We start from the raw sequence: 11,523 nt of genomic DNA, 5'->3' as shown, positions 1-11,523 counted from the left end.
AGTGCTATTAATTCTGCTATAGATAATAAATCATATGTACACAAGTGATTTATGAACTAATAATTATAAGTTATGATTTATTTTATATATATTTGGTTATATCCTTACCTATGTCTGCACATGTACTTACGAAATACTATATGCTGAAATTTTGTTACTATTAAAGTTTGAGTTTAATTTTTTGGCTTTTGCATACCGCTATAGGCCATAGGTGCCGCTATAGCCTCTAGCCTTTTTTGAAGGAATCTGTTAAATTTCTTTTTCGAAGTAATCTGTTACTAAATTTTACAGCCTGCGATTTGCAATATTGTGCTGAATTGAAATTGCACGACGCACTTAATGATGTTGTGAGCGTTGTGGCTCATACAAATTCTCTCCGAATTTCTATGTACAAAGCAATTTTAGATGATCGTGTCAGCAGCTACTTAGCCAATGCGAAGCTTGGAGCGGGCTCGAAGTCCTTCACCGCCTTCTTAACAGCCTCAACGTCGATGTCGATCAGCTTCCCTGTCGCTGACGTGATCACGGTGCAGCTGCCCTTGTCCTCCATGTACGGCAGGAACAGCCTCGCCTTCTCAGCCGAGGAGAACAGAGCCACACTGGAAAAAGAACAAAGAGCAGAGCATGGCATGAGGAAGAGGAACCAAGAACTGCAGAGTGGCAAGTCTCCTCACCATGGCTTGTCGCGTGCGTTGGCGAGCTGGACGGCTGCTGTGTTGGTTGCGACCACGCCGGCGGAGTCGTTGATGAGGCAGGTGAGCTTGACAGACAGTCAGACAAGGCATGGTAAGAACTTAAAAAGAGTCATCTCAGAAATGTTGTTAGTCCACAATGTATGAAGTTTTCATGGAGGATGGACAGATGGGTCCATAACCTCCTATACCTGGCCTGGGGTGGTGAGGAACAGGATGTTGGTGTCCTCACCCACCTCCTCCTCAATCTCCTCCCTATGCTTCTCATGGGGGATCACGAACAGAGGCTTCAGCCCCTTCTTGTCAGAGCTGCCAAAAAGATGGTGTGAGCACTCACTGCACATCACAAAGTTCACAATTCCAGCCAAGAGACGACGACGGGAAGCGAACCTGATCTCCTTGGCTATCTGAGCCCAGTGCTCGAGGGGCAGGAGGCAGTCGTCGTCTCCTCTGGACTTCATGCTGGCGACGGAGTCAGAGGCAATGCCGTGGACGACGACGTATTTGCCCTTCTCGACGCCGGCGCTGTCGTACTTGCCCTCCACGTACGCCCGCAGCTTCTTGGAGATGGACACCCGCAGCGGCGGTGTCGGCTGCTGGGGCACGTTCTTCGCCGGCCGGCCGATCCACTCCAGCATCTCCTTGTACCTGACAGAGTAATCTTGCTTGAATTTAAGTTTCATTCTAAATTGGCATATATAATTTGTCTGAACATTCAGACGGCTGCGAATGGTGATCGTACATGTGGTAGCCGCCGTCGGAGAGGTTGGTGGTCGGCGCCTTGAACATCTCAGTTAGGAACAGCCCCGCGCCGACGCTGTTGACGTTGGGGTAAACGTAGCCGATCTTGTCGCGCGCCGACGACATGAAGAGGAAGAGCGCGTGCCCGATCCCGGCAAGCCTCGTGGACAAGATCAAATCATAGTACCTATTCTGCCAATTGCAAGTTTGCAACAACAACATCACGAGGTTCAGCGAATCAAAATGTTGGGACGAAGCTAAGAGCGGCACAAAGTGGCCAGGTTTACCAATTCAAATTTCCTAAAATGTTGTGCCTATACTATCCACAATCACTCATCAAATTCTGTCACTAGCTGATCTTATTTGCAACAGAGGATTGAACATTTTCTTACAGTACAAAGGCCGCCATGGATGAAGAGGACCCAACTGCAATTGCAACAAAGCCCAAGAAGCAGCAAGTGTACCTTGAGGATGCCGAGCTGGTGCGTGTACTCGGCTGGCTCCGGCCAGTCGTCGTCGGGGTCGTAGACGGTGGCGTACCTGACGTTCTTGCACATCTCGTAGACCTGCTTCCCCCTGGCCGACGTCACCACGTCGACGACCACGCCGGGGTAGCGGTCCTTGAGCATCTGCACGACGGGGAAGAAGAGCACGTTCTCGTACACGCCGCCCGACACGACGCAGCAGGCGCGCCGCACGTCGCCGCGGACCTTGGACGCGAGGCTGTCCAGCTCCGGGTTGTACCCCTGCGGGAACCGGAGGAACCCGTAGGGGTTGGCCGGGTCCTCGGGCGGCCGCGGGTCCTCCTCCTGCTTCCCGCCAGCGAACATGCCCTGGTAGTCGAACTCCTCGTCGGGCCCGTCGTCAAACGGATCCAGCCACGGGTTCTTCTTCTTCGCCGACCGCGCCACGACGCTGCCGCGGCGGTGGCTGGTGGAGGGGAGGAGGAGGAGGTGGTTGCAGCACGGCCGTGGCGCGGGGGGCTTCGCCGGTGCCGGCGCCACGGCATGGGTCGTCGCGGGCGTGGTGGCCATGGAAGTCGACATGGTTGGCGTCTGCATTGAGCGTACTGATGTATTCTCCTAGCTTTGGATATTGTTGCTGCTGGTATCTGTCTGTGACTGTTTCTTTTCCGGGTCTTTCTTTGTTGTTTGGGTGAGGGAAGAGTGGAGGGAGAAGAGATTGGGTTTGAGCTTGGATGTGTGGACGAGGAGGGATAAAGTGCATACTGATGCTGCCATGCTTCCGGGCTTTGTTTTTTTTTAAATCTCTTTTGGCATGTAGTATCGGTTTGGTCCCGGGAGCCAGCTCAACGCCAAGTGCATCCTTTAAAAAAAAAAAGCCAAGTGCACGAATCTTGCAAACCATCATGCGATTTATGACATGTTAACATTGAGCGAAGGAATGAAACAAATTCTTCAAAAGAACGTCCCGTTTACACTCTTAAACTATTATAAAAAATTAATTTTTAATCATAAACTACAAAATTGAATAACAGAGACAATCCCGCTATCGTAATCTAGGAAGTTTGATACTTAAGGTAGTTTTCATTTTGTAAAAAAAATATTTAAATTGAAACTAAAATATTATAAATAATTTATTTTAAATTAGAAAATATGTAACTAGAATCAAAATTTTTCTAAAAGTGTCACATATCTATTTACGCTCTACCTATCAGTTATTCGGATCCATTTATCACATTCCTAATATTTGTTTGTCTGTAGTTATACCTATTTTTTTAATAAATAAGATCAAAATAGATCCATAATAGATAGGCTATATTTTTAGAAAAATTTTGGTACCTGTTTCATGTTTTTCTAATTTAAAATGAAATATTTTTATTTTTTTGATCTAAGTATAATTATTATTTTTTAAAATAATACAAAACAACATTTGAAACAATCCTAAGGACCAAACTTATTCGGTTTTGATAGTTGCACGGTCCTTGTTATCGATTTCTACAGTTGAAGGTGGAAAATCGGATTTTTGTAATAGTTCGAGAGTGTAAATTAGACTTTTCTCTTGTTCAAATGCGATTTTCTAATATACAGAGATAACCTATTATTACAAATATTTTACCTTAAATAAATAATGTTCCATCTTAATGAAAGCGTCATATCTCCACAAGAAAGATAATATGTTTAATCTCTACTCCTAAAAATTGTGTAAGCGGGACGCCGGCGTGCGTCGTCCGTCTCCATGGTGCGACCGACGTCCCTCCGGTTTCGTTCAGCCACCCGCGATTTTTGACCGTACGATCTTCCCTGCGATCGCCCCTCCCACCCATCGCTCGTCCGCTTGTTTCGTCCGCCCCCACGCCTCTCGCCGGTTACTGCTCGCACGCGCGCCCCTCCCGTGCCGCCCCGCGCTCGGCGCCGCCGCTCTCGCCCCGCGCTTCGCCGGCCCGAGCGCCCCTCCTTCACCAGTCCGGCCTGCCCCTCACGGCCTCACCTCTGGACTGGTCTCCTCTCGGTGACAGGCAAGGCGGAGGCGACCCGAGCCATGGACTCCGTCCCGCGACCCTGCCGACCGCCGGCTCGACGGTCGTCGCCCTGCCCCCATGCCGACCATGCTCCCCTGTGCGGCTGTGATGCGCAGCTTCCGGCGAACCGCCACCGCAGCTGCTCCTCGCAGGCTCGCTCCCTGACCTCCAGGCTCCCGACGCCCGGCGCTTCCCTGCTCCCCTGTGCGGTTCCCTCCTCCCTGCCTGGTGGCTGGCTCCCTCTCCCAATTCCCTAAGGTATGCCAAGCTATTTCCCCCAAAATTTCTAACCCTAACCAGTGCGATTGGGGATGAATTAGTTGATTAGTTGGACTTATACACCTGCAACTAGGCACCCCCATAGGCCACCATCTGTGATTCTCTCCCATCGGGCGGAGCGATCACCGGATCCGCGCCATCAGGCGGCGCGGTCACCGGATCCAACGCTAGCAGAGGCGGAGGTGGGCGGCGCAGAGGACTCCGCCGGCTAGCGCGGGACTCGGCCAGCGTAGTGGCCGGAATCAGCGCGGACGCTCAACAAGGGTGCGTTCGCGCGCGTCGTGACCAGCATCGAGAGGCTGCAGGTGCCCGGCGAGGGAGAGCTCTACATGCCGCCCGGGGTGTTCTCGTGTGGCTCACGGGCCCCTTCAACCTCACCTCACGCACGACGCTCTTCCTCACGCGCGGCGTCGTCATACGCGCCACGCAGGTGAGCGCCAGCCAGTCACCCTCCTGCTCTCTTCTCAGTCTCGTCAGCTTCCGCCAATGCTCAAGACCTCTTTGCCAAAGCCATGGTGTGCTGGTCTTGGATTGATATTCATACCAACGGTGTTTTTTTTATTGTTGATAGAAGAGTGGATCCGTATTCGAGGTTTCCTCTTTTGGAGATCTCGGGATGCGATCGAATTAAGTATGACCTTTGCGATTCCCTGGAGAGGGATTAGAATGGATGGATCTGTTATTGCTGATATGCCGTAGTTCATGGTCTGCCACTGATTTATAAACTTAAATTCATAGTCATCTTATCTTATATTTTAGTGTTTGAGATTTTGGCATGATGTGTGATAAATAAAAGGGTCTAAAGAAGAGAACCTAAATTTTATCTGAAACATATCTATTCCCTTTGTGCAGGGCACACCAAGCTAGCCTCTAATCGAGCCGCTGCCCTCATACAAGAGAGGATGAGAGCTGTTCGGCGGAACATACATAAGTTTAATCCATGGCAGTGGACTCCAGGATGTTGTTATCACAGGTTATTCCTTCGCTGCTACTTAAATTCCCATATAAAACTGTTATGTCTATTGTTTCAGTCAAAATTTCCTCTTCATTTTGTAAACATGGAGCAAGCATGAATACATGGCAGTGCTGTGGTGAGTTGGTGCTTCTGCTTCATATATTAACATCTTTCTATACGTTTTTGAGCAAGTATATGTGCTATCTGCAGTGCTTATGTAGGATTCTTTTTATTTTTAGACAGGATAAGGAAGTTCAGTGCTTTGAAGATACTAACAAGCCTAAGCAATGCTTCCATCAGTCCATTTGTTCCTTAGGTACACTTATCTATTGGCCCATTATACTAATCTGACAGTCTGAACTATTATAGCTTCAATTATTTTCATATGAATCTTACGATCTGAAGGGATGGATGAAGATTTGGAAGACAACTTATTAGGACCTGAAAGGAGTGAAGAAGCCAAAGCGGCATGAGCACAGTATGATCCACTTGCCTGTTCTTCTGCTCTACCCAGAGGTCATGTCAATTGATTTAATATCATTGATGTCATATTCTTATCCTACTACTAAAAAGAATGTAAGGGCAGCATATCCTTGGTGTGGTAGTATCATTAATATTTGTTTATATTTTTCTGTTGTGGTTGATGCTGTCCTCAAAAGATGGTTTACTTTGTTGCTCTACAGGTAAAGTAGTTCTACAAAATGATGAATGTTGTAATCAATAGGAAAAATTCGATAGTGAGTACATGTTAAATACATTTTGGAAACTCTCTATCGGCAACTTAAAGACACAGTAATTGTTAGTTGCAGCTTAAATCTTGCAGCCGCTCGTCGGCAATAATGACATTTTTGGATGGATACTAATGATGATTTCCATGCATGTACTCAGCATAGACAAAATATGTTAACAAGTTAGAACCCTGTCTTTTTGAAATATCCAAGAAATTTCTTTTTTTTTTGAAAGATCCAAGAAGTAAGCTGAAATTTCGCAAAGTGAATATGTATGATCTTGTAGGAAAATGAGCTCGATGGAACTTTTGCATCTCACAATGTTCTCGCCTTCCAAGCTTGCTCATTGTCAGATGCTTATTGAAAACATACCTCTACTGCTTATATCCCTATATATTTACTCATGCCCATGCTTTTTCTTAAGGAATGCCTAAATGGCACTAGGTGAATAGAAATAACTCGTAACTTAGCAAATATGTCACTTTCTATTTTTTTCAATATGATTTTGTGTCATTGAGTATTGCATTCATAAAGAGCGTGTACTTTTATATTTGCAGGTTAACATAAATGGCAGAGCCCCACTGCATACAAGGAACTACATTTCATCTGAAAATACTACTTGTCAGTCTACTTAGCTTATTTACCAACATCAACTATTCGACGTTGAGTTCCTACTTCCTACCAGGCTATCTATGTTCCGGTGTGCTGGAGATCATGTCCTCGGCATCTCCGATGACTTCCCTGGCCTCCTCTCCACCACTAGATGCTGCCCAGGTGGTTCCTGTCTTGACCACCGAGCTTCTGGTGATGGCACCCGCAAGGTGTTAGACACTTGGTCCCTGCCAAGGTGCCCATGTTCCAGTGTCTGCGGCCAACAATGTACTCCCATTCGCGGATACTGATGAATCTTTCCATAAGTAAGGTCGTTTCTCCTTCTCCCATTTAATATCCTCGCCTTTTGTAATTTTCCTTTGAAATCTTTTCCTGCATAATCTTGATGCAATAAAGTTGGAGCTCAGATATTCAAGGAAATGTCCAGGCAGCACTCAAATTTGTGCTACTGGAAAAGATTCATGTTATTTTTTCCTTGATCTTACAGCGACACCTGAATGATAGATTGAGTAGTTGTGCACTGGACGACAATAGAAGAAGCACCTAACATTTTAGTGACACCTTGATTTTTTCCTTTGCTTCTTATATTTACCTTTAAGCTATGGCTGCCAGTCATGTTTTCCTTGATGAAGTAGTAACCCTTATCAATCCTTTTTGGGCATATTTTGACCATTTTAGTTCTTTTAACCCAAAATGATCTTCATTATTTATGACCAGTCCCAGTCCAGTTTCACATCACAAGCCAAAACTTCACAGGCGTGCAGAGTCATGGTTTGGGGTTTTGTTTTAAATATAAAAATCATGGATATATAGATTAATCTAATATTTGATTGCTTAAAAAAACTGGAAGGATTAATTTCCACATTGAGGTGTACGTGGTTGTGGTGGGAAGTGCTCTTGGATTTCATACATGCATGTTTGGTAGCAGTGTTATATGGAAGCATGGTAGATGTGCTGGTAGCGGTGACACAATTCGGATTTCCTCATCGATGTGTACATGGATATTTGATCAAAATTTGTTCAAAGTGTGGAGTATGTACTGATTATACATCATATATTTCTGATTATTTTTTTTGTTATGAGTTCTTAACTTTTACTCCGCCATTCATGATTGTTGAGGATTCAGTGTTTTCCATCAGTGGTTTCTGGCATATTTAGTCATACATTTTAAATGGACTATTTGTGATATATTTTATACTCTATACAATGTGGTTACATAAATTTCAATATTTTGGGATATCTATTTTTGTGCACCGGTAGAATTATTTTCTGTCCGTAGCAACGCACAGGCATGATCCTAGTATATATAAATTCTATCTTCACAAGGGGCGGGTGACTAAGGGTGGGAATGTCGAAATGGTTATCCGAATTTTTTGCATCCGTATCCGTATCTGCACCTAATATGGATATCCGTATCCGATAGTAATTTGGTACTAAAGTGGATATATCCGAATTCGTTTTTTCTCATTTTTCTCTATCCGATTCCACATCCGTATTCGACAATATCCGCAACATCTGTATTCGAATAAGAATGAGCACATAGAAAATTATTAAAAAATTATATATATAACTAATGACTAGTGATATATTAGTTTTAGTATTAATAATAATGTATTTAGTGGAACTATTTAAGAGTGATCATGAATAAATGACATGTGCTACTAGGCTTAATATTACTAATGATATATAAAATTAAGTTAATTTAATTAACTATATTTTGATATGGATAATCATATTGATTTTAATTTACTTTGGTTTATCCACTTATTGATAAAATTATAAATATACTTTGTTCCATTTATTCTTTATAACTATTGATATTTCCATTAAAATATTTATTCATTTGCATTTTATATCTTTATATTATTAACTATTTAAATATTTATGGATAAATATGTTTTGATGAGATGTCTTTTACTTAACTACAACAATTACATACTTTAATCCTTATTGTATAATGACTTAGTGATACTTTCGAAATATGTTTATAATGAATAAAACAAACGAATATAACTATGTTTCAAATCAAGTAAATATCCGAATCCGTATTCGAATTCGAGACATTCGCTTTGCATCGTATCTGACAATATCTGAATCCGAATTAAAATGTGGTAAAAAATGCTATCCGGATCTGATTCCATGCGTATCCGATCCGATTCCATCTTTACGGGTGACTGTGGCAGAACCATCTCAATTAATCCGGTTTAAGTGCGCTAACCATCACCATATAGGCAACAATAGTTAACACACACTTTAAATGGAGTAATCCGACAGTTCAGTCAGTTAAAATCTCGATTAAATCACTTGAACTTCGATCGAACCCAAAGCATTGCTTTACAACTCGCACGAAGGCGGGACCAGAGATTACTACATTCCACAAATTATTACAAATGATTACATCACAGAGACTGAAAACTGAATTATTATTACAAATCAAATTTTGCTTTATAAACAAAGTACATCGGAGCTTAAATTGTAGCGGAAAATAAACAATAGTCTAGTGACGATACACGACATCATGATGAAACCCGTACATGACATCATTAATCATTATCTCCATTCGCTAGGGACACACCCAATCCACCGACCAACCATAAACTAACAACCAAGCATTCAAACGTACCACCTAAAAATAAAACCACAAGTAAGGCTGAATATATTAGTACTTAGTAAGGCTTACCTGACTATTGTATATACTTAGTCCATTTATCTATAAATGCAAGAATTTTTGGCTTGAGAGATTTGTTTTAACGAAAAGTAACTAAAAGTGGCTCCTTAATTTCAGATTTTTGCTTTTTCCATATTGTCGTGGTGTGGTAAACCACAGCCGGGTGACGGAATGCACCCGCCTAAGCCCAGAGGGTGAGTACTCGAGGGTTAGCTAGGCCTAGTTCGATCTCCTGGAAGAACACGATGAACACAGTCAGTTTAGAGTGGTTCAGGCCGCCGGAGCGTAATACCCTACGTCCACTATGTGCTGTATTGCTTGAGTCTAGGTGAGCTTGTGTGTATCCTCAGCTGAGTCTCGAGAGAGTCTGAGGATCTGTGTTCTAGCGGGCGTGCTCTCCCTTTTATATGTCCAAGGGGAGCACGTACACTGAGCGGGGTCCCCGACATATGGACCCGGCGATGTATTATAAACTACACTTTGGCCTTCAATGCCTCATATCCGGAGATCTTGTCAGTCGGCTTCCGTGCGTAGCTTCTGACCAGGGATGGTCTTGAGCTGTCCTGTCAGAGTAGAGTCTAGCCTCTGCAGCCGCGCGTCGAGGTCATGATGAAACGCCGAAGTACTGACTCAGTCCACTGTAGCAGCGTGCACTGTTGCTCCAGTCAGTAGCTGGTCATCATGACTCATCGCCCATGCGCACGGCGCTGAGTCTTTAATGCTTGTCTTGGTAACTGACGAGCTGCCTCGGTAACTAGCGATCCACAGTGTGGACTGACAAAAGCTGCCCCATTCCCAGAGGCAGCAGAGCCTGCCTCAACCACTCGCACTTAATGTGGGTGGGTGAGGGAGCTTCCAGCGGAAGGCTTGCGCCCGCGTCTACGTGACACGTGGCGGTTCCGGACCCCTCCCGATCAGCTAGCTGAGCCGAGAGCTCACGGGGGTCCGGATAGGCACGTGGAGGTCCCGGACCCATCTGCGGGAGTCCGGATGGCACGTGGATGTCCCGGACCCACCTGCGGGGGTCCGGGTCCGCGGCCACAGGTACTGAGCATTTCCACCTCTAGGACACGTGGTGACACCGGACCCGTCCCCGAGCGGGAAGCGGGTCCGGGACCGTTGGTCCGGTGAGATGGAGTCGGACCCCAGGGGTCCAGCTGCTCAGCTCCTTAGGGCGTAGTTACGGATAACTACGCGAGTCTTGGCACAGTAGGAGTGGGTACCCCAGTTGCAGGGAAACCGACAGAGGCCCCCGGGCCCGCCTCGGGAGAGGCAACGAACCCGCAGGTGAGGCCACTACTGTGAGCAACTTGGCTGCTTCTGGCGCCAAGCGGTGCGCGCCGCAAGGGTCTTGTCCTGCGTCGTCCATCCTTTGGGTCACCTGCTGCATCATCACGTTTAGACCTGCACATGACTCAAGGTAGATGCTTAGTAGCGTGCCCACGGGTCCCAAATCCTGTTGGCTGCAATCCTTTGAGATAGACAGCTAGGTTCAGTGAACGGAGCTCAAGGGGCCAGCCTTTAGGTTAAGAGAAAGTCCGGACCTCCAGGTTCCCAGTCCTAGGTACTACGGCACTCATTCACAGGAGGTGGTGCGTGCAGGCTTAGGGTACGGAACCAGGCTAAGCGGCTACACGGCTCCGGACCTCCCCGGAGAATGAGTGCGCTTCCCTGAACCTGCAGGTTCCCAGGGGTCCGAACCCCTCTCTTCTATGAGGGGTCTCGAGCTAAGTCACTAACTAGCCAACTCAATTCGGACCACAATCACTGCACAAGAGTAAGAAGCCACGTGGGGGTTAGCGCAAACAGAATACGTAGATTGAAATTGGAATGTAACATCCTTAGAGGCGAACTGAGAATAAACTTTTCCTTTATAACTAGATGTACATGATATGTGCGATGTAAGCCAGAACACGGGTTTATGAGGCCGGAGATATCCGGACCTCTGGACCCCCAGTCTTAGGTACTACGGTACTCGCCCTAGGGAGGTAGAGCATGCAGGCTTAGGGTACGGAACCAAGCTAAGCAGCTATACGGCTCCGGACCTCCCCGGAAGGTGAGTACGCTTCCCTGAACCTGGTTCGCAGAGGTCCGGACCCCTCCACGGGGGAGGCTCACCGAACTGGACCACACGGAAGTACTACCTAGTTACAAAGGAAAAGGCTTTATTCCCTGCTGGGCCTCTAAAGGTAAGACTTACAGAGATGTAGAGTCAGGGGTGCGACCGGAGTCGGCTTTCCGCCGGAGAGAGCCACCAGAGTCGGCTTAGTGCGACCGGAGTGGGCTTTCCGCCAAAGCGGGCTTGGTGTGACCGGAGTCGGCTTTCCGCCGGAGCGGCTTTGGTGCGACCAGAGTCGGCTTTCCGC

The 11,523-nt window shown here is 46.1% G+C and overlaps 1 protein-coding gene and 1 long non-coding RNA gene across 5 annotated transcripts; one reads left to right on the top strand and one right to left on the bottom strand.

The window, feature by feature from the left end:
* Positions 1-250: 250 nt before the first annotated feature.
* LOC120679556 (photosynthetic NDH subunit of subcomplex B 1, chloroplastic-like) lies at positions 251-2,664 on the bottom strand. The gene is made up of 6 exons (XM_039961164.1): positions 1,898-2,664; positions 1,435-1,625; positions 1,083-1,340; positions 884-1,001; positions 675-760; positions 251-599 (listed from the first exon to the last, which is right to left on the bottom strand). Exons 1-6 carry the CDS (start codon positions 2,492-2,494, stop codon positions 422-424), a joined length of 1,428 nt encoding a protein of 475 aa, XP_039817098.1. The 5' UTR covers positions 2,495-2,664; the 3' UTR covers positions 251-421.
* A 990-nt stretch (positions 2,665-3,654) lies between these two features.
* On the top strand, positions 3,655-7,593 carry LOC120678804. 4 transcript variants are annotated; one of them, XR_005676811.1, is made up of 6 exons: positions 3,655-4,173; positions 4,268-4,624; positions 5,047-5,285; positions 5,389-5,465; positions 5,555-5,665; positions 6,435-7,593. It is a non-coding gene; the product is annotated as an uncharacterized LOC120678804 (long non-coding RNA). The 4 variants fall into 4 exon arrangements; XR_005676808.1 differs by having other exon boundaries at positions 3,656-4,173; positions 4,280-4,624; positions 5,555-5,627; XR_005676807.1 differs by having other exon boundaries at positions 3,658-4,173; positions 5,555-5,627.
* Positions 7,594-11,523: the final 3,930 nt, after the last annotated feature.

Source organism: Panicum virgatum, chromosome 6N (genome assembly GCF_016808335.1).
Source record: "Panicum virgatum strain AP13 chromosome 6N, P.virgatum_v5, whole genome shotgun sequence".
Lineage (NCBI taxonomy): Eukaryota > Viridiplantae > Streptophyta > Magnoliopsida > Poales > Poaceae > Panicum > Panicum virgatum.
Note: the sequence above shows the minus strand (reverse complement) of the source record. Positions and strands in the feature narration are given on the sequence as shown.

Excerpts from the sequence above, each read along its gene's own strand:
- LOC120679556 (XM_039961164.1), bottom strand. The coding sequence starts at position 2,494 with ATGCAGACGCCAACCATGTCGACTTCCATGGCCACCACGCCCGCGACG. Across the intron at positions 1,002-1,082 it reads CAGATAGCCAAGGAGATCAG|CTCTGACAAGAAGGGGCTGA; the intron begins GTTCGCTTCCCG and ends TCTTTTTGGCAG. Across the intron at positions 761-883 it reads TCCTCACCACCCCAGGCCAG|CTCACCTGCCTCATCAACGA; the intron begins GTATAGGAGGTT and ends CTGTCTGTCAAG.